General features: G+C 38.9%; 1 protein-coding gene across 1 annotated transcript in view; it reads right to left on the reverse strand.

The window, feature by feature from the left end:
- MTA1 (metastasis associated 1) overlaps positions 1 to 14,761 on the reverse strand; it is a 243,921-nt gene extending 229,160 nt beyond the window's left edge. Inside the window, 1 exon segment of the mRNA XM_043982423.1 lies at positions 14,638 to 14,761. Within this exon segment, the coding sequence (XP_043838358.1) occupies positions 14,638 to 14,761 (124 nt within the window).
- Positions 14,762 to 24,124: the final 9,363 nt, after the last annotated feature.

The raw sequence follows: 24,124 nt of genomic DNA on the forward strand, positions 1-24,124 counted from the left end.
CCAATACATTATCTTGTTGCTCTTTCATGTACTTAAAATTAAAAAGTAAATTGTTAGCTATTTCAGGCTTCCAGTGCTAGGGAATAAAACCTGATGACTCTTGGATATGATTGGTAAAATGGTTCAAGACAAATATATGTAATTAGTATAGTTTGTCAGGATTGAGAGGCAATGTAGCACAATGAATAAGAGATTGATCTTGGAGCCAGGAAGTTTTGCATCTGATGCATTTTAGCTGCATATACATGAGCGAGACATTTAACCCCAAAGTCCCACAGATGGGAAGCAAAAAAGCTAGGATATGATTCCAAGCCTAACTCCCTTTCACCCCATCTCCTCCTGGCACAGTCCAGTAACCTGAAAAAAGTAAAAGGGCTTGTTAGAGATAGACAGCAAGCAGCAATGGGTAGAAAAGAACTGTAGACTCTTAATGGGCTTGCTATTAGATAATTAATCTATTCGGTTCTGCTAAGTGATTTAAGTTCTACCTTTGCCAGCCCTTAAAGTAATGAGTAAATCTATGAACCAGGAGTACTGATTAAGTGTTTACTCTTTGTCAGACCTAGTGCTCAGGAATGGATGTACAAAGAAAGGCAAAGCAGTCCCTGCCATCTAAGAACTTACATTCCAATGTAGAAACAATATGTAAATCAAGTGGCAAATGCAAGATACAGACAAAGTGGATGCTAGGTACTTTCTGCAGGATCAATAGATATAAGGATAGCATGCTATTCTTACGGCAGCCTGTTGATCAACTGTGCTTTAAGGTGGGCATGAGCATGTCAAGCTGGATGCCCACTTATGGTATCTCTGAGCAAGTCTGTTGCTTGTTATCTGCACCACTTACTTGGCATTTAACTGTGAACTACTTCAGTGTTTGTGCCAATTAAATGCCTTGTCTCTCAAAAAGCCTGCAAAATGTTTTCCTTATCCTTATTATCTTACACATAGCAATCAATCTATCAATCAACAAGAATTTATTGAGTGTCTATTATTGTGTATTTCAGATTCTGTGTTGGGCACTGGAATGAATGGAAATGTATTCATTAAATACCTACAATCTGGGGGGGGGGGGAGGAGCGCTAGATGGTTAATCTGCATAAAAACAATTGGACCAATGGGAGCTGATGAGATCAAAGAGGAAGAAAGTGTAAAGCCAGGACAAGGCAGACAAAGACAGAAACATATACACAGAGTATGAAACAAAGGACACTGACAAAGAATAGTCAGCCAGGCAAGCAAGAAGCAGAAGAGAAGCATATCACAGAAGGCAAGGATGAAGAGAGTATCCAGGAATAGCATCAAAATATCAGACAGGATGAGGACTCAGAAATGGACACTTGATTAAAACCTTGGAGCAATTCCAATTAAGTAGTGGGGTCAGAAAGTCAATTTAAGAAGTTGAAAAACAATTGTGTTCTGCTTTACCTAGGAGTATGGCTATGAAAGGAGATGTATATTATGATAATTTGATAGCAGAGTCCATTGATGGTTTTAAGGATAAAGATCTAAGCACTTTTAAAGTCAAGAAGAATGAAGCTAGTAGATAAAGAGAGAAATGTTGGAGGAGAGGAAGGAGTAAAGTCCAAGAAATAGAAAGGTATGGGATCAGATAAAGAGCACAAGTAGGAGGCAGACTTCACAATAAGAAAGGTCAGTTGGCAAATGAAAAAGAGAAGGAAGAAAAGAATAAATGAAGAAAGAAAGGGAGTAAATATAGTGAGGTTTACAATTGAGGAATGGAAAAGAGGAAATTCATAAGAGATGGCTGCCATTTTCTCAGTAAAGGTAGGAAGCATAGTCTTCTTTCTGAAAGGTACACCTAAGGAATAGAGAAACCTTGAAGATATAAGGTTTAAGGACACAGGAAATATCAATCAAGAAAAATCTAACAGCTTGCCATGCAACTATGAAGGCCTGATTGAGATTAGGTAAATTTTTAAGTGGATCTAGCTGAAAGAATTCAATTAAATTTAAATCAATGAACAGTTATTAGGTGCCTACTATGTGATGGAGAGGAAGAGGTGATGGTGAAGGTAACCCAGGATTAAAGTCTAACAACACAAGTGGTGATAATGATAAGGCAAGAGGCCAAGATGTACAAAAGCAGAGGACAGTATGTCACTGGAAGGAAGGAAAAGTAAGTTCAGAGCAGAAGTAAAATGCTAAGAAACAAGGTAGGATGGAAGAACTGGAGTTCAGAGTGAGGAAGAAAAGGTTTAAAAGGAATATTTGGAAAGATAGAAGGTTATGATCAGAAAAACAGAATCTTAGGGTTCACAATTATGTAAGTAGCATAGTTACAGGTGAATCTAAAGTATGACCAAACTCATGTAGATTTGATAGTTAGGGGAAGCTGATGAACTGAAAAGCCTGTATAAAACTCTTACAGAAGTGCTGGACTTCTTACACTTTTTCTACTCTTTTTACCCAGGAAATTTATAGGTATACATAACCTTTTACTGATGCCAAATTTTTCACAACCCCCACATTCAGTTACTCAACCCCAAATTGGGTCATGACCCACGTTTAAGAAGCTAGGCTTTAGAGAACTACATAAATGGCTATTATGATTAAGTCAGTCTGGGAGAAACAGGAACAAAAACAGAACAACGACATCAGGATCACTATACTAGGTATTATCATACAAATAACAATCAAAATTTAGTGTTTCCTCAATGTAGCTAATATTATTAGAAAAGCAGAAAACAGAAAAAAATCTTTGCAGCAAGTTTCTATGATCAAAAGGTCTCATTTCTAAGATATGCAAAGAACTGAGTCAAATGCAGTTTTCAGAAGAAGAAATCTGAGCCATCAATTGCCATATGAAAAAAATGCTCTCGATCACTAATAATTAGAGAAATACAAATTAAAACATCTCTGAGGTACTATCTCACGCCCATCAAATTGGCTAAGATGTCAAAAAAGAAAAACTACATATACTCAAGGGACTATGACAAAACAGGTACCTAAGGTACCTAGTCCAACTCTTCTGGAAAGTAATTTGCAACTACATCCAAAAAACTACTAAACAGTGATCTGATCCAGCAATATGGATAATTAGGTCTATAGTCCAAAAAGATCAAAGAAATAAGAAAAGGAGCTGTATGTATAAGAATACTGGAAACTGAGGGGGTGCTAATCAATTGGGAAAGGGTTGAAAAAGTTATATGAATGTGATGGAATACAATTGCAATAACTTTGCAATAGGAATAACTTTGGAAGACTTATAAGAACTGATAAATGAAGTGAGCAGCACCAGGAGAAAATTAATACAATAATGATATTGTATAGATTAAATAAACTTTGAAAGGCTTTAATAACTCTGAGCAACACAATGACCAACCACAATTCTTAAGAATCCATGATAAAACACACTATACACCCCCAGAGGTGCACTCAGAGTGGAGATTGAAGCATATGTTCCTCTCTTTTTTCCTTTGGCCATGGCTAATGAAAGAATTTGTTTTGCATCACTATACATATTTGTAATGGGTTCTGTTTTTCTAACCTTCTCAGTAGTTGGGAAAGGGGAGGACAGAGAGAAAAAATTAGAAACTGAAAACAAAATTTAATTTAATTTTTTAAAAATGTGTTTCCGGAAGGCAGTGATCATAAGTAAAACACTTGTGAAGAGGGAAAGGGTGGGAGGTAAGAGTGGGGGGGATTAACAGGTAAAAAATAGCATGGAGGAAAATAAACAGTCATCGTAACTACAAATGTGAATGGGATGAACTCACCCATTAAACAGAAGGAGACAGCAGAATGGATTAAAAAACAAAACCCTACAATATGTTGTTTACAAGAAATACATATGAAGCAGAGAGATACACACAGGGTAAATGTAAGGGGCTGGAACAGGATCTTTTAGGCTTCAGCTGAAGCAAAGAAAGCAGGGATAACCATCATGATTTCAAGACAAAGCAAAAGTAGATATAGTTAAAAGAGATAAAGAAGGAAACTATATCTTGCTGAAAGGTATGATAGACAATGAATTCATATCAATGCTTAACATATATGCACCAAATGGTATAGCATCTAAATTTTTGAAGGAAAAGTTGAATTAGTTGCAGAAGGAAATAGATAATAAAACTAAAACCTTAACCTTCCCCTCTCAGAACTGCATAAATCTAACCAAAAAATAAACACAAAATAAGTTAAGGAAATGAATAAAATTCTTGAAGAGTTACATGTGATAGCTCTCTAAAGAAAACTGAATGGGAATAGAAAGGAATATACCTTCTTCTCAGCAGTACAAAGGACCTGCACAAAAACTGACCATGTATTAGGGCATATAAACCTTACAACCAGATGCAGAAAAGCAAAAATAGTCCACACATCCTTTTCAGATAAAAATGAAATAAAAATTACATTCAATAATAGACAATTGAAAGAGAGTTTAAAAGCCAATTGGAAATTAAATAAATCGATCCTAAAAAAAAAGTTGGTCAAAGAACAAATCATATAAATAATCAATAATTTCATTACAGAAAATGATAATGAGATAACATATCAAAATTTATGGGATGAAGCCAAAGCAGTACTTAGGGGAAAACTTATATTCCTAACTGCTTTCAACAATAACATGGAGAAAAAGCAGATTAATGAATTGGGCATGGGAAATAATGAAAAAAAATTCACAGGAAGGTGGATTAGTGGTACCAAACCTGGAGCTTTACTATAAAGCAGCAGTCATCAAAACTATCTGGTACTGGTTAAGAAATAGAGTGGAGGATCAATGGAATTGGCTAGGCACAGGAAATGCAGTAGTAAATGACACTGGTAATGTAGTGTTTGATAAACCCAAAGACTCCAGCTTCTGGGATAGGAACTCAGTATTTGACAAAAACTGCTGGGAAAACTGGAAGATAGTATGGCAGAAATTAGGCATAGACCAACATCTTATACCTTATACTAAAATAAGGTCAAAATGGATACATGATTTAGACATAAGAGGTGATACAATAGGTAAATTAGGAGAGAAAGGAATAGTATACCTATCAGATCTTTGGAAAGCAGAACAGTTTATGACCAAACAAGAGATAGAGTATATTATAAAATGCAAAATGGATGATTTTGATTACGTTAAATTAAAAAACTTTTGTACAAACAGAAGCAATGCATCCAAAATTAGAAGGGAGGCAGAAAGCTGGGAAACAATATTTATGGCCAGTACGTCTGATAAAGGCCTCATTTCTAAAATATATAGGGAACTAAATCAAATTTATAAGAATCCAAGTCATTCCCCAATTGAGAAATGGTCAAAGGATATGAACAGGCAGTTTTCTGATGAAGAAACCAAAGCTATCTATTCCCATATGAAAAAATGCTCTAAATCAATATTGATTAGAGAGATGCAAATTAAAACAACTCTGAGGTACCACCTGACACCTATCAGATTGGCTAATATGACAAAAAAGGAAGATAATAAATGTTGGAGAAGCTGTGGGAAAATTGGAACACTAATGCATTGTTGGTGGAGCTGTGAACTGATCCAACCATTCTGGAGAGCAAATTTGGAATTATGCCCAAAGGGCGATAAAGCTGTGCATACCCTTTGACTCAGCAATACCACTTTTGGGTCTTTTGCCCATAGAAATCATGGAAAGGGGAAAGGGACCCACATGTACAAAAATATTTATAGCTGCTCTTTATGTAGTGGCAAGGAATTGGAAGTTGAGGGGATGCCCATCAATTGGGGAATGGCTGGACAAGTTGTGGTATATGAATGTAATGGAATACTATTGTGCTGTAAGAAACGATGAGCAGGAGGAGTTCAGAGAAACCTGGAAAGTCTTGTGTGGGCTGATGATGAGTGAGATGAGCAGAACCAGAAGAACACTGTACACAGTATCATCAACATTGAGTGTTGATCTACTGTGATGGACTATATTCTTCTCACCAATGCAATAGTACAGAAGAGTTCCAGGGAACTCATGATAGAAGAGGATCTCCAAATCCAGGAAAAAAAAAAAAAAACTGTGGAGTATAGATGTTGAATGAACCATACTATTTCTTTTGTTTTTGGTGCTGATGTTTTTCTATTTTGAGGTTTTTTGTCATTGCTCTGATTTTTCTCTTATAACATGACTAATGCAGAAATATGTTTAATGTTATTATGTGTGTGTGTGTGTGTGTGTGTGTGTATAAAACCCATATCAAATTACCTGCTGTCTAGGGGAGGGGGGAGGGAGGGAGAAAAATCTGAAATTGGAAAGCTTGTATAAACAAAAGTTGAGAACTATCTTTACATGTAACGGGGAAAAAATTAAAATACTTTATTAATTAAAAAATAAAATAAAATAAAATAAAATAAAATAAAATAACTCTGGACAATACCTGCCAAGGCTTGTCTACCTGCCAAGACAAACCCAAGAACTGTATGACCAGAACTACAAAACACTTTTCAAACAAAGTCAGATCTAAACAACTGGAAAAATATTAATGGCTCATGGGTAGGCCGAGCCAATATAATAAAAATTACAATCCTACCTAAGTTAATTTATTTATTTAGTGCCATTACCAATCAAACTATCAAAAAAAAATTTATTGAGCTAGAAAAAAGAATAACAAAATTCATCTGGAAAAACAAAAGCTAAAGGATATCACAGGAATCACTGGAAAAAAAACATATGAAAGACGGTGGTCTAGTAGTACCAAATCTCAAACTGTATTATAAAGTGGTAATTATCAAAACAATCTGGTACTGGCTAAGAAATAGAGAGGCAGATCTGTGGAATAGAATAAATAGAATTTACACTATAGTAAATGACTATAGTAATAATGAGGGACCACTAGGCCCAAAGTTTTCTCCCTTCCAAACTGCCTTTTTAGTTATTTCTCCCAGGCCAACAAGAAAGGAGATTAACAGCCTCTTTTCTACAAACAAATCAGGTTTTATTAATGGGAATAAAATACACAGCAAAGGTGAAATTAATAAAGTCAAGGACAAGGGAATAGGGAAAAAAAAATGGATAATCAATCTCCCTGGCTCTAGCAAAGACCAACATAATCCCCAAACTTGCTTCCAGCTCAGCTAATTCAAAGAGCTGGATATGATAAACCCAAAGATCCAAGCTTTTGGATCAAAAACTCATTATCTGACAAAAACAGCTAGGAAAACTAGAAAATCGTATGGCAGAAACTAGGTATTGACCAACATCTCACACCATATACTAAAATAAGGTCAAAATGGGTACATGATTTACACATAAAGGATGATACCATAAACAAATTAAGGGAGTTTTAAATCTTTTATCTGTCATATTTATGGGCACAGGAAAAATTTACAACCAAAGAAGCTACAGAGAATAAAATTAAATGTAAAATAGATCATTTTGATTATATAAAATTAAAAAGCTTTTGCACAAACAAAACTAATGCAATCAAGATTACAAGGGAAGCAGAAAATTGAGAAAGAATTTTTGAAACAAGTATCTCTGATAAAGGCCTCATTTCTCAATCATATAGCGAACTGAATCAGATTTATAAAAATACAAGTCATTCCCCAATTGATAAATGGTCCAAGGATAGAAACAGGCAGTTTTCAGACAAAGAAATCAAAACTACCTATACTCATATGAAAAAATGCTCCAGGATCACTATAGATCAGAGAAAATGCAAATTAAAACAACTCTGAGGTATCATTTCACACCTATTAAAGTGGCAAATATAACAAAAAAGGAGAATATTGAATACAGGAGGGGATGTGGGAAAACTGGGACATTAATGCACTGTTGGTGGAGTTGTGAACTGATTCAACTATTCTGGAGAATAGTTGAAAAATGTATTTCTCATTATGCTGAGTACATCACCTCTGGAATCATGCCGAAAGGACTACAGAACTGTGCATACCCTTTAATCCACCGTTAGGTTTATAGCCCAAAGACATTCCCAAAAAGAGAAAAAGACCTAATTATACAAAAATATTTATAGCAGCTCTTTTTGTGGTGGCTAAGAATTGGAAATCAAAGGAATGCCCATCAATTGGGGAATAGCTAAACAAGCTGTGGTATATGATGGTGATGAAATATTACTGGGCTATAAGAAATGACAAGCAGGATGATTTCAGAAAGGCCTGGAAAGACTTTTATGAACTGATGTAAAGTGAAGTGAGCAGAACCAAGAGAACATTGTGCACAGAGACAGCAATATTATTTGATGAAGAACTGTGAAAGACAATACAATATTCTCAACAATACAATGATCCAAGACAATCCCAAAGGACTACTGATGAAACATACTATCCATCTCCAAAAAAAGAACTTATATTGATGGAACACAGACTGAAGCATGCTATTTTCACTTTTATCTTTTTTTCTTTTATTCAAGTTTTCTTGTACAAAATGACTAATATGGTAATATTTTATATAATCATACATGTATAAGCCATATCTGATTGTTTGCAGCCTCAGGCATGGGTCAAGGGATGAAGGGGAGGAAGGATAAAATTTGGAGCTCAAAATTATAAATAAAAATGTTTATTATTTTTTAAAAATAAAGTAAAAAAAGATAATAATTTGTTTCCTGGCTGTACTCAGCACTGCAAATATGATCTGAATCTGAAGAAGGCAAAGGGGGTACCACACACAGCTGAAGAAAGCTTTATGGAACAAATCTAACCACAGAAGTATTTCAAATTCCTAGTATCCTGCCACTTGAGAGCCATCAATGCTAACTTTATAATTATTTGCCAAAGTGGCTCTAGACTACAAAGAATCATGCTCCAGTCACCCTCTCCAAGGACAAAGTTCTATTGCAGCGTTTAGTAGCATGGGATACTGAAGCTAAGAGTCTATTGACTTATGCACCTATCACCTTCATAACCAGCCAGCTTCTTAACCTCTGAGTCTGTTTCCCCATATTCAAAATGCTGAGATTTATCTATGTACCCACAAGAATCTTCTGAGAATAAATATAATACTCATCAACAAATCTAAGTGCCTCATATGGGGTAAGGGATACACTAGGGATACAAAGACAAAGAATTAAACAATACCTACTTGCAAGGACTTTACAATCTTTTTTTCTAACTTGAAAAAATTACAGGGGGCAGCTAGGTGGCATGGTGGATAGAGCACCGGCCCTGGATTCAGGAGGACCTGAGTTCAAATACGACCTCAGACACTTGACACTTACTAGCTGTGTGACACTGGGCAAGTCACTTAACCCCAATTGCCTCACACACACACAAAAAAAATTTACATAAGCACTTATTTTCTTTCTCAACACCTCTCTCTCCCTACAAAACAAAACAAAACAAAACAAAAACCCTTGTAACAAAAATGTATAATCAAGCAAAACAAATTCCAACATTGACCATGTCCAAAAATGTATTTCTCATTATGCTGAGTCCATCACCTCTCTCTTTTAGGAGGTGAGTAACATTCCTCACCACAGTACTATGGAACCATGACTGATCGTTTCATTGATCAGAATTCTTTTAAGGCTTTCAAAGCAGATAAGGCTGTCAGTGGAGGAGGCTGCAGAGAAATAAGCAAGGGGGCAGCTAGGTAGCACAGAGGATAAAGCACGGGCCCTGGATTCAGGAGGACCTGAGTTCAAATCCAGCCTCAGACACTTGACACTTACTAGCTGTGTGACCCTGGGAAAGTCACTTAACCCCAAATGCCTCACCAAAAAATAAAATAAAGAAAGAAATAGGCAAATTCATGCCCCACTGTAGAGTTGTACCCTGATCCAGCCATTCTGGAAAGTAATTTTGAACTATACCCCACAAATTACTAAATTGTGCATAAGTACCCTAAAACCCAATAGATTACCTTTAGACAGCCTATACTCCAAAGGGATCAAAGAAAGGACTCACAGCTGAACAAATTATGGTATGTGAATATAATATAGAATACTATGTGCTATAAGAAATTACTAAAGGGCCATTTTCAGAGAACCCTACAAAGACTTGTAGAAAAGACTTGGAAGAATATGTATGTATGCATACTCAGACTATAAAGTATAAAATATATATAACATAAAGTAAATATTCAATAATTAAATTCAGAATGCTTTGTGAGGGAAGGCACCAGCAGTTGAAAAGAGAGGAACCAAGAAAGGCTTCATGAAGATAATGTCTGAGCCTCATCTTAAAGGATGAAAAAGACCCTAGGAAACTAAAGTGAGAAGTGAGTGCAATCCAGACATATGGATAAAGACATGGAGGTACAAGATGGAATGTCCTGTGTAGAAGGCCAGTTTGCCTGGTTACAAAGAGGAGGAGGACTGTCCAATGAAGCTGAAAAAAGATAAGTGTAGACTAAAATGTGTAGACTTTAAAAACTAAATAGAGGTTTAGATTTCACCCTAAAGGCAATAAGAAGCTATTAAAGTTGACTTAGTATAAGCATTGGTTAGATCTGTGCTTAAGGAAAATTACTATGGGGGCAGTGTCATAGGATAGACTAGAGTGGTCAGAGACAATGTACTGAGATCAATTAGAAAATTGTCACAATAACCTAGGGGGTAAATGAATAAAGAGAGTCAGAGGTAGAAATGACAACTAATTTATGAGATGAGGGAGTATCAGGAGTCCAGAATAATGTCAATATTATGAACCTAAGAGACTGAAAGGATAGTGGTGCCTTAGACAGACCTATGAAGTATAGAAGGGGGGAAGCAATAGGGGATAGGTAAGTTTAGTTTTAGACATGTGGAATTTAAGACGTCTCCAGGCCATCCAGTTTAAAATTTCCAAAAGGCAACTGTTATTCGATGGAAGCTCAGGGAAAAGACTTGGGTTGGATGTATAGAAATGGGAGTCATTTACATAAAAATTAAAGTTAAAGCCTTGAGAGCTGATTAGGTTACCATGAGAAGCTATAGAAGTAGATTAGAAGAGGGTCTAGGTGGGGCAGCTAGGTGGCACAGTGGATAAAGCACTGGCCTTGGATTCAGAAGGACCTAAGTTCAAATCTGACCGTAGACATTTGACACTTACTAGCTGTGTGACCCTGGACAAGTCACTTAACCCTCATTATCCTGACAAAAGAAAAGAAAAGAAAGAAGAGGGCCTAGGACAGAACCTTGAAGAACACCAAGTAAGGACACATGATATGATGAGAGCAGTCAGACAAGGAGGGAGAAACCAACAGAGTAGTTTCACAAAAAGCTGAAGATGACAGAATATCCAAGAGAAAAGGTGATAAGCAGTGTCAAATACAACAGACAGGTTGAGAAGAATTAGGTCTGAGAAAAAAATCAAAATTAAACAATTAAGAAGTTATTGATAGGGGCAGCTAGATGGCGCAGTGGATAGAGCACTGGCCCTGGAGTCAGGAGTACCTGAGTTCAAATCCGGCCTCAGACACTTTACACTTACTAGCTGTGTGACCCTGGGCAAGTCACTTAACCCCAACTGCCTCACTAAAAAAAAAAAAAGAAGAAGTTATTGATAACTTTGGATATGGCTGTTTAACTTGAATGAGGAGGTTGGAAGTATCAAGTGTTTTAGAAAGCTTTTATGAGGAGTTTGAAGTTCAAGTTTCTTTCTACCCATGTCACACCTGTGCAACATAAGAACAAACTTGCCAGCACATCTTGTTATAGACACATGGAAGAGTTATAAGGACATCCAACCTCTGATGCTCAACTAGGACATCTGACATCTCTAAACCATGCTCCTTTGGGCTTCCTAGGATCAGTGGAGGCCACAGCAAGCATGAAGTCAGGGCACTAGCACTGGAGGAGTGAGTACTTTCCCCACCACAACTCTCAAGAGACCTCAGGATTTGCTTATGTCCTGCCCTTCATAGCCCACCTATTACTAAAGTCACTAAACAAGGCACCAATGTCTATTTCAATCATAGCATTTTCACTTCAGCAGTATTGTCAGACCTAACACTGGAGCTTTCAAAAGGCAAACCAAAGGGGAAATAACTCAAGAATTATTTCCAAAAGAGGACTACAGAAGATGTGTAGAGAAAGGGCCTAAGCATTTCATAGGAGGGTGTTGAACAAGAGAGAATACATCCATTAGCATAAATCATTCTCCAAAAGTATATCATCAAAGAGGTGGAATCCCAAACTGGCTAAAGGGAGAAAGTATGAATGTGGGACCAGTAAAAACATACTGTAAGTGACATTTTAACACTATCTTTAAATATGACCCTAGCTCATTGCTGTTGGAACTGATTGAAAATCTAAGCCAGAGGACTCCTCAACTTTGAGAAGGTATGCTCTTTTAGGGGTATCACATCATCACCCTCATACCTCCTCAGCAAACTACCCCTCCCCAAGCTTAAATCCACTCCATCTATAGAATTCAAGAGATGCGCCTTTGGACCCTCATTTAGGAAGTAGCTCGTTTGTTTGGGGGGGGGGGGGGGCAATGAGGGTTAAGTGATTTGCCCAGGGTCACACAGCTAGTAAGTGTCAAGTGTCTGAGGTCGTATTTGAACTCAGGTCCTCCTGAATCCAGGGCCGGTGCTTTATCTACTGCACCACCTAGCTGCCCCCGCAAATCACTGTTAAAGAAAATCTCCAGCTCATAAGGTAGTCTAAATATCAGCTAAGTGTTTCAGGAACAATTGAAATATTCCTGGTTGGGCAGTAAGGAATCCCTAAATTCCCCATTAACTCAATGGATAATCCTGTCTTGTACCCTATCTACCACGAACAAGACATGTATAAGAATTCCCTCCTGCTCCTCAGTACTCTTTCACAGACAAACCTTACCATCCTTCCCAGCTTCACACCAAGAAAAGGATCCTAACAGAACCCGTTCCTGGGGAAAAAAAAATCCAACACCAACTGTCCCCACCACTTTAAAACTAAAGGATCCATTCCCTCAATGCATCTGCCTTTACCAAAAGGTTCCCCAAAGGCCAAGACCCAAAAAATAAGTACAGTTGTAGTGCTGTCTTCATATTAGATCCCATTCTTTCTGCTACCCAGATCTCGCTACACATACCTTCCATCACTCAGGCTTTGTAGTGAAAGTGAGATCACCACAAAGCAGCCTATATACATATTTCTTAAAAAAAAAAAAAAAACCAAACACACACACACACACACACACACACACACACACACACACGCGCGCGCGCGCGCGCACGCGCGAAAGCACATACCCCCTTCCCCCCGCCAATGCCATGCCTGTCACTTTCTTACCTTTCAGTTGCCAACAACTCTAGCCCTACCTTTAGCTCCTAACTTTGGCAGGTATCAAATATCCCCGTCCTCGCCTTGCCCACCACCCGCAAATAATGTCCATAAAACTGTGAAACAAACTCATTCCGAAGACAAGATAGGGTTGACCAGGAGACATCCACAGCTTCACTCCAATCACCCAGGGTCACTCACTCTCCCTCCCCTAACCCCCAACATTCTTAACAGCCAGGCCGAATGTTCGCCCCCGGGGGGCAGGGAGGGGAGAGAAGGGATATAGAGGGGCCCGGGAAGGGCTGAGGCCCTCGGGATGCAGGAGGAGATGGCTAGGATGGATGCGGGATGGCCTGGGATGGGGGAAGGGGGGTATGGGGTTCGGAAGGAACACAGGAGGCGGGATGGGACAGCAATGGCTGAGGCCCAGGGCGGTAGGGAGGAAGAGCCGGGCGCTGGCCATGGAGGCCCAGCCGAGCCTCACGGGAAAAGAGGCAAATGGAATCCAGGCTGGGCGAGCGGCCGGAGGCGAGCGGTGGGGGTGGGGGAAGGGGGGGAGAGATTGGGGGGAGGGGGGTGCAGCAAAACCTGGGGCTGGGACGAGTGGAGCGCGGGGGGAGGCCCAGGGCAGGTTGGAGCTGGCCTGAAAAGAGGACGCGCTGGGTCGGGGCCGATTCAATTCAGGCTCTGTCCGAAGCTGGGCGGGAGGCCGCGGGGCGGCGAGGAGGGGCGCTCACCTCCGACCCTGTACATGTTGGCGGCCATGTCGGGCTCCGGCTCGGGCTCTGATTCCGGGGGCGCAGCGCGGCAAGGGGGGCTCAGAGGCCTGGCCTGGCCTGGCCTGACCCGGGCCCGGTGCTCGGGGTTCGCAGGGCGGCGCGGCGGCTCCTCCAGGTGGGGGAAATGTGCTGGAAAATGGAGGATCGATCGGCTGTGGTGGGGGCGGGGGCGGACGCTTTAAAGGGGCCGCGCTCGGTCCGCCGCCGCCGCCGCCGCCCGAGGCCGAGGGAAGGGAGAGGCCCTAGAGACCTATGGGACGGGGGTGGCCGGCTCTAGGCAGCTCCTTCACCCCTCTGCTTGACCACTCCCCACAACTGTCCCCTTCCTCCCTCCTCAGTCTTCTTCCTGCCCCTCCCTCCTCGCCTCCCCTACCCTCTTCCCGGCCTCCCCTGGCCTCTCCTCTCCGTACCTTCTCTCTCTCTTTCTCTCTCGCTCTCTCTCGCTCTCTCACTCTCTCTCTCCCTCTCTCTCGCTCTCTCGCTCTCTTTCTCCCTCTCTCTCGCTCTCTCTCTCTCTTGCTCTCTGTCTTTCGCTCTCTCGCTCTCGCTCTCCCGCTCTCTCTCCCCCCCACTCTCTCTCTGTCTCTCTCTGTCTCTCTCTGTCTCTCTCTCCCCTCCCCCCTCTCTCCCCCTCTTTCCCCCTCTGTCGCTTGCTCGCTCGCTCTCGCTCTGCTTTCTCTCTTCTCTCCCTCCTTTTTTCCCCTAAACAGGCAGACACAAAGAAAGCAACCACAACTCCACCTACCTGGCCAAAGGCTAGGGCCTCCTGTGTGCCCCGGCCTGTGCCAAGTCTGTGATTGGGGTCTTGCCTATAGCTATACTCTCCAGGCTGAAAGAAGAAGACACACCAAGGCAGGCCAAGTGTGCATCGCCTCTCAAAATTCATTAATTCATTGGACAAAATTCTTTATGCTGGGTGCAAGGCCCTGGACCGGGGGTAGACAAAGATGAAAAAAACAAAGGGACCCTGACCTCACAGAGTCAGCTTAATGAAGCAGGAATAAGATCAAAAAAATTTAATCAGCTCAAAGCAAGATTCAGTGTCATATTAGCAACTAATATCTTAGAGAAAGAAAGGAAAATATAGAATCTCTTTAGCCTAATTCATTCCAAAAAGTAGGGAGGCTTAGGTTTCACCTTAAGCTTAATTAGTGACCACACACTTTCCCTTTCCTCTAAGGATGATTTATGAGGGAACGTTTGTTTAAGAGGGGAAATATCCTTGGAATTTATATTAATTTTATAGGAATTTATGAATCATACCATCTTAGAGGTGAAAAGGACCTCAAAAGACAAATGATTATATAGGGGCAGAAACAAATCCCGGATGAAATGACCCTGATACGGTCATCCAGCCTCTCAAAGACCCCTAGTTAGTCAATAAGAGTTTATTAATTTTTTTTTTTAAGTTTATTAAGCTCCAGTGTCAAGCACTTCAGGTAAGCACTACAAATACAAAGAAAGGTTAAAAAATAGTCATAGCCCTCCAGGAGCTCACAGTCTAACATGGTAGACAACAAGCAAACAAATATGTACAAACAAGCTACATAAAGATAGGAAGTAAGTAACAAAGGGAAGGCATTAAAGTTAAGTGGGATTAGGAAAGGCTTCCTGTAGAAGATGGGATTTTGTTGTTGTTTGTCCTTCATTCTAGAAGAGGAACATGACATTGGGGTGATATCATGATTTGCAGTGAATTGGATTTAAGTGAGGGAGGGCTGTGCAAAGTAACCATCTTCACTCCTCCAGAGCCATCTGCATCCAATGGCAATATAAATATATATATATATATATATACACACACACACATATATGTTTTGTGGGGCAATGAGTGTTAAGTGACTTGCCCAGGGTCACACAGCTAGTGTCAAGTGTCTGAGGCTGAATTTGAACTCAGGTCCTCCTGAATCCAGGGCTTTATCCACTGTACCACTTAGCTGCGCCCCCCCCCATGTTTTTTTTTTAAGATAATTGCAGTTAAGTGACTTGCCCAGGGTCACACATCTAGTAAGTGTCTGAGGTAAGATTTGAACTCAGGTCCTCCCAACTTCAGGGCCAGTGCACTGTACCACCTAGCTGCCCAGAAGATGGGATTTTAGATGGGATTTGAAGGAAGCTAGGAAAGTCATGAAGCAGAGACAAGGAAGGATTTTCCAGGTATGAAGAAGAGCCAAAGAAAATGCCTGAAGCTGAGAGATGGTATATCTTTTTCAAAGTGTCTTGTTCCTGGAAAAGCAAAGAAGCTAATATGGCTAGACTGAAGAGTAAGTGGAAGAGTATAAAGTATTAGAAGACTGGCAAGGTGGGAAAGAGGAGAACAGATTGTGAAGGACTTTGAATACCAAACAATTTCATATTTGATCCTGGAGGTGATAGGGAAGCACTGGAATTTTTTTTTAATGGGGGAGGGTGTGGAAGAGTAACATGGTTGGATCTGAACCTTAGGAAAATCACTTTTATGGCTGAATGTAGAAAGGACCTAAATGGGAAGGGCCTTTTGGCAGGCAGACCTACCAGCAGTTTATTGAAAAAGTCTAAAAGTGAGGTCATGAGGGCTTGTACCAGGATGGTGGCAGAGAAGAAAAGGAGACATATATGAAAGGTGCTGGAAACATAAAATTTACAGGCCCGGGCAACAGATTGAATATAGATTGTGAGAGACAGTAAGGAATCCAGGATAACTCCTAGGTTGCTGCAAGGCTGAGGATGATGGTAATAGGAAACAATAATAGAGAAGAGGTGTTAGGAAAAGGGGAGTGTTTAGGGGGAAAGTTATGCTTGCTGTTTTGGACATGTTGAAGTTAAGATGTCTATTGGGTGGGGGGCAGCTTGGTGGCACAGTGGATAAAACACCGGCTCTAGATTCAAGAGGACCTGAGTTCAAATCCAGCCTCAGACACTTGACACTTACCAGCTGTGACCCTGGACAAGTTACTTAACCCTCATTGCCCTGCAAAAAAAAGACATCTATTGAATATTCAATTTGAGATGTTTGAAAGGCATTTAGAGATTCAAAACTAGAACTCAGCGTTGGATAGGTAGATGAGAGAATCATCAGCATGTAGGTGACTAAATCCATGTGAGTTAATGAGATCACCAAGTGCAGTAGTATAGAGAAAGAAGAGAAGAGGGCTCAGGACAGAACCCTGTGGGCATGACTTGCATGAGAGATCCAGCAAAGGCGGCTGAGATAGGAGAAGAACCAGGAGAGAATTGTGTCCCAAAAACCTAGAGAGAGGAGAGATCAAGGAAAAGAGGGTTATTGATGGTGTCAAAGGCTTCAGAGAGGCTTATTGAGAAAAGACCATTAGATTTAGCAATACGGAGATGACTGGTAGATAGGAGACTGGAAGGCCAATTGTAGGGGGTTAAGAGGAGAGTGAAAGGAGAGGAAGCAAAGCTACCTGTTGTAGATGACTTTCTCAATAAGTTTAGACAATATAGACAATAAGTTTTGGAAAATAAAAGATGACAGCAGGCACAGAAAGATCAGGTAAGGATTTTTTGACGATGACTGAGACACGAGCATGTTTATATGCAATAGGGGAAGAACCGATTGACAGGGAGATATTAAAGATATTGAAAGAATAAGGATGAGAGAAGTGGCAGTCTATTGCAGGAGATAGGATGGAATGGGATCGCTTTTGCAGGTAGAGGGACACCTCTTTTTTTTGGGAAGTAAACATTTTTATTTAAAGTTTTGAATTCCAAATTCTAGTCCTTCCCTCTCTTTTCTCCCTCCTTCCTGAGGCAGTAAGCAATCAGATATAGGTTATATGTGTGCAATTATGTAAACCATTACCATTTTGTATAAGAAAACTTGAAAAAAGAAAAAAATGAAAGAAAGTGAAAAATAGCATGCTTCAGTCTGTGTTCAATCAATATCAGTTCTTTCTTTGGAGGTGGAGAGTATTGTCTTAGATAATTGTATTGCTGAGGATAGTTAGGTCATTCACAGTTCTTCATCAAACAATATTGCTGTCACTGTGTATCACATTGTCTTGGTTCTCCTCATTTCACTATACATCAGTTCATACAAGTCTTTCCAGGCATTTCTGAAATCATCCTGCTTGTCATTCTTATAGCACAATAATATTCCATCACAATCATATACCACAACTTGTTTAGACACTCCCAATTGATGGGAAAAAAGAGCTGCTAGAAATATTTTTGTACAATTAGGCCTTTTTCTCTCTTTTGGGATGTCTTTGAGATATAAATCTAGCAGTATTACTGCTGGATCAAAGCCCTTTGGGCATAGTTGCAAATTCCTCTCCAGAATGGTTGGATCAGTTTACAACTCCACCAATAGTGGATTAATGTCCCAGTTTTCCCACATCCCCTCCAATATCCAATATTTTCCTTTTTTGGTTATATTTGCCACTGATAGGTGTGAGGTGATACCTCAGAGTTGTTTTAATTTGCATTTCTCTGATCAATAGTGATTTAGAACGTTTTTTTATATGACTATAGATAGCTGTGATTTCTTTGTCTGAAAACTGCCTGTTCATATCCTTTGATCATTTATCCATTGGGGAATGACTTGTATTTGTATAAATGTGATTCAGTTCTCTATATAGTTGAAAAATGAGGCCTTTATCAGAGATACTTATTTCAAAAATTCCCAGCTTTCTGATTCCTTATAATCTTGGTTACATTAGTTTTGTTTGTGCAAAAGCAGTTTAATTTTATGTAATCAAAATTACCTATTTTACATTTTGTAATGCTTTCTCTTTCTTCTTTGATCCTAAATTCTTCTCCTGTCCATAAATCTGACAGATAAACTATTCCATGTTCCCTTAATTTGGTTATGGTATCACCCTTTATGTGTAAATCATGTCACCATTTTGACCTTATTTTAGTACACCCAATCTTTTAAAGATTTCTTTTTGTTTTAAGGATTGAATAAGAAACAGATATATATATAATTTTAAAAATATTTTATCTCATGAAGGTTTGGTGAATATTCCTTTTAACATTAGAATAAATTTTAAGCTGTTTCTTAAAAGAAAGGTACTTTCAGGGGGCAGCTAGGTGGTGCAGTGGGTAAAGCACCGGCTCTGGATTTAGGAAGACCTGAGTTCAAATCCAGCCTCAGACACTTGACACTAGCTGTGTGACCCTGGGCAAGTCACTTAACCCCCGTTGCCCCACCAAAAAAAGAAAAAAAAAGGTACTTTCAGGAACAAATGTTTAAGAACAAAAATATTTATGTACATGAATGAACAATGTTCAATTAAAACTTGTGTGACTTTAGAAAGCCTGCTAAATCTTAAGCTAATTTATTGCAATGACAATTTAACATTAATGACAATTATGTCCAAACCAACTGTGATTTTTGAGGCTTTATTAATTGAGGGGAAAGCTTTTCTGGAACCCTGAATATTCTCTTTCAAGTTTCAATATTAGGATTGTCGTGTTCCACTTATAACTCTCACAGCATATTTATATTATTAGGGTAGGCAAAGTAGAAGTTTGTTATTGCAATATTGAATTCATTGGTTATTAAATTTAGATACTAAAGCATCTAAATTACTGTAATAAGCTGTGAGAAAGATCATGCTGTTTTGGTCTGAATTTGTTGGTATTAAGCAATAGTTAAATGAACTTGTCATATGTATTAGATATGTTAGTGAACAATAGTAATTTATGAGCTATCTTATATATTACCTTAATTGGAAATCTTAGTTTACCTATATTTGTTCTTTTATCTGGGATAAGAACATGGGTAGAAACGTATACAAACTAGTTGAGTCACCTTAAAGATGTTCCCATTGTTTAAAGGAATTCTGAAAGCAGTATCCTATGTTTATGTTTACATGGTTAATAACTGAACCTGTTTTACTATTACATCAAACATTGTCTAATCTGTTCTCTGTATACAATTTGGGATTATTTACACTTATCCCAAATCTTTTGTTGTCATCTTAAAGCAAAATCATTTTTGTAATATTAATTTAGGGATGAAAAGCATCTACTTAGTATAAATATAAGTATATCAAGATAGGTTGTGAATTTTTTTCACAATGAATCTCTTACTATTACCAATGTGAGATTATAGTTAATGCTTGCTATCTAGGATATGTGATCCTTAAGAGGTGAATTCTCTTGCAGCACTGGTTATTGGAACTTGCTATTTAAGACATTATGAGACTATTAACTGTTATTATTCTGAGTCTGACTGCAGGTATGATCATCAAGGAATGTTGTTGAGCCAGTAGTGACCCATGAGGCCAGCAACCCTCTGGGGTTTTTACATGATACACTGCAGGTGGAGTTCTCATGGGAAGGGCTGGGAGAACAATTTTTGGCAAAGTCTGAGGTAGTCTCCTGACTCAATTTCCCCAATACGACACATGGAATGGAAACTCTCCTACCTGGCTGATTTCAAGCCTGGTCCAATGCAATTGGCTCTCTATATGTCTGCCTGGAATGGACATGAAGTTAAGGGTAGCATTTTTCCCTGAGAGCTTTTGTCCCTCTATTTTTATGGCAAATTCCTATAGTCATGTCATATGATTAATATTGTAAGGGGCTAAAATTCTAGCTAGTCTGTCTAAAATATCTAATGAGTGGTCACCAATAAATTATAAGCTTTAGCAAGAGTTAGACTTTTAAGCATTTATTAAGGAGAAAAAGAATTTGGTCAAGAGAAAGGCCTAGATTCATCTATCTATTAAAGGGAGAGTAGCTCCCTTCTCCACCCAGGTCCTGAGGAAAGAGAAAGAGAGCCAGCCTCGCCCTCTTCCTCCCACAAGCAAACGTCATTTCCGGACACCAAAGAGCTGCATGTCTTGCCCTCAGATGCCTTCCCCTCATGGTGGAGCTTCCTGCAGTAAGTCTCCAGCAGGTGGCGTCATTCCAATCATTACAGTATGAACAAAATACTGCGTTTGGGCATAGTTCCAAATTGCTCTCCAGAATCCACCAACAGTGGATTAATGTCCCAGTTTTCACACATCCTCTCCAACATCCAATATTTCCCCTTTTTGTTATATTTGCCACTCTAATAGGTATGAGGTGGTACCTTAGAGTTGTTTTAATTTGCATTTCCCTGATCAATAATGACTACAGATAACTTTGATTTCTTTCTCTGAAAACTGCCTGTTTGTATCCTTTGACTATTTATCAACTGGAGAATTCAAAACACATTCTTATCTTACCTGACTGCAAGTTATAAGACTATGAGCATATCCCATTTATGGTCTTATTGTCCCCTAAAAAAGCCTTGAATTGTGAACTGCTTATCACTTAAGGACATTTTCTGATTTGTGTATCAAAGGCCACCCTCTTGACCCCTGCAATTCTTCACTTCCCCTTCCCTTGAGAAAGGAACTCACTGACTAAACTCACCTTTCCCTCCAAAATTCCTTAACTGCCTTTGTTTAAAATGTATATAAACCCACATAATCTACTACCTGGTGTCCTATTCAGCATAGGCTGGCTAGCACCCTTGCAGCATGTTAAATATTTCTTCCCTGCTTACTAAAAACCTTTCTTTAATTGTACAGGCATTGTCTCTCTAGTTTTCCTTCCCTTTTGGGAAGAAGGGGATTTAAATCTTAAGAACTGGCCTTTGCCATTCTCTGGAGAACTGACCTTTTGTGTTCTCCAGTTTTCCCCTTTGGGCAATACGAGATCTAAATTCCATTTAAGAGTAGTTTGCCTTGGTTTACAAAGTCCATAAGCCATTCCTCTAAGGCTCTCCATTAACCTGTCCCTTTTTCCTAAGTCATGTGCCTGTCAATGTTGTAATGCCTCCCCTGTTTTAAATTATGATCTCTATGCTCTGAACCCTTACTTATCTCCAGATATCCAGTCTTGTATTTCTAACCTTCTATTAGACATTTCAGACTTTATGTCCCATAGACAGTATAAGGTCATCATGTCCAAAACTGGAAATATTATTTTTCCCTCCAAACCATCCCCTCTTCCTAACTTTGCTATTACTGTTGAAGGTACAACTATCCCAAGCTCATAACCAGGTATCATCCTCAACTCTTCACTCACTCCCCAAATTCAATCAGTTGTCAAGTCCTGTCATATCTAGCTTCTTAACATCTCTTAAAGATGCCTTCCTCTTTCTTCTGACACTGCTACCATTCTGGCCATCATCACTTCATGTCTGAACTATTGCAATAGCCTGCTGGTTGGTCTTCCTGCCTCAATATCTCTCTACTCTAATCCATTATCCACTTAGCTCTCAAATTGATCTTACTAATGCACAGATCTGACCATATCATATCATTCAATAAAACTCTGATAGCTCCCTATTACCTTGTATCAAGTATAAAATCTTCTGTTTGGTGTTCAAAGCCCTTTATAACCCTGCCCCTTCTTATCTGAATAGTCCAAATCTTCTTTAATCCAATGACAGTAGCTTCCTTGCTTTTCCTTTCACAAGACACTTTATCTTCTGACTCTGAGCATTTTCATTGGCTAGCCTCCATGCTTTGAACACTCTCCCTCTTCATTTCTACCTTCCTGGCTTCCTTCAAGTTTCAGTTCAAGTTCCACCTTCCACTGAAAGTCTTTCCCAGTCCTCCTTATTGCCTCCCCTCTGAGATTAGCCCTAATTTATCCTGCATATATCTTGTTTGTATATAATTATTTTTATATTGTCTCCCCCATTAGATTGTGAGCTCCTTGAAAGCAGAAACTGTCTTTTGCCTTTCTTTGTAGCCCACTGCTAAGCACAGTAGCAGTTACTTAATAAATACTAGGTTAACTGTCAAAGGTATATAGGAGTCCCATGGTTGTTACACAGAAGAGAAATTTCCCTACCTTAGATTCTTCTGCTATGATATATCCAATATTTGTCTTGTCTCCAGACAGCATTTCTCTGTCTATTGCAAGAAATAATACTATCCATAAAGAGTTATTTCTTTCTGGTGTAAAGGACCTGTTTCTGTACTACTCACAGGTGAGCTACACCTTTCTGACATAGTAAACGTAGTTTTGGCCTTTCTCACAGGTAAACTATTCTTTTTTGATGCCAATATTCTTTTTAACCTCCTTGATACAAGACTCTCAGCTCATTAGAGCCTCTATTTTCCTTACCAAATGCTCCTCTTCAAAAGAGGGTATATAGATCAATTCCCAGGTATTATCATTTGTCATTGTATTTTAAATTTTTAAATAATTAGGTAAATTTAGTAATTCACAAAGTACTGACTAGTCCTGTTATCCCTAATTTTGAGTTACTTTATAATCTTCCAATTCTTTATAATCTCCTAACTTTCTCTAAAATCAGTAGTACTTATAATTTTCTAAGTAAAAAAAATCACAAAATTTTTCAAGCAACATATTCCCCATTTGGTCAATAGTCCGATCCAAAATGTCAAAGAATTGTCAAATAATAGTAGAGCAAACATACAATAATATTTCACAATGACAAAATAATTCAATGCTCCAAGCAGGTGTCACTTAGAAAATAACAGTAAAGCATGTGTTGTACTTTGGCTAGGCCCTTCTCCAATCCCCACTAAAAACCAATTTCTGTACCTATATGTCCTAATGGTGGTAGGTCTAGTAAGAATTTAATAAAATAACAAAATCATGAAATATAAAAGAAAAAATTTTAAAGAAAAAAAATTTTATAACAAAAACACCAACCCCACAAACCCCACTGACCATAATAGTAATGCTGTTAAATTCTACTTTTAAAAAGCAGGAAGAAAGGAATAGAAGAGTATTCAAACTTCCATAGCTGAGAGAAAAAAAATCAAAAAGAAGAAAAAATATTCCCAGATGAACTTTCAGTTTGTGATAGTAGTTGGTATTATCATTATGGTGAGAAGGCTAATTATTCCTCTCCATCCCATATCATACCTTGTATAGAAGACCCCACTGTTTTACAGATCTTCCCTTTGGGAGTGTCAAGCAACATTCTACTGACTCTACCCCTCAAATAAAGCTTAATTTTCTTTTCTAATTGGCTGTTAGAAAAGAGCAATGGCAAGAGGAAGTAGCTGTGAATATCACTTTCTAAGACTGGAAAAGGAGTAGACAAGGTTATTTACTTAATTTATATGCAGAGTACATCATGAGAAATGGAAGGCTGGATGAATCAAAAGCCAGAACCTTAAGGTTGCTGGGAAAAAATATCAACAATCTCAGATGTACAGATGGTACCACTCTGATGGCAGGCAGTGAAGAACTAAGAAACCTCTTGAAGAGGGTAAAAAAGGAGAGTGGAAAAGGTGACTTGAAGGTTAACATACAAAAAAAAT

This window comes from Dromiciops gliroides, chromosome 2, assembly GCF_019393635.1.
Source record: "Dromiciops gliroides isolate mDroGli1 chromosome 2, mDroGli1.pri, whole genome shotgun sequence".
Classification (NCBI taxonomy): domain Eukaryota; kingdom Metazoa; phylum Chordata; class Mammalia; order Microbiotheria; family Microbiotheriidae; genus Dromiciops; species Dromiciops gliroides.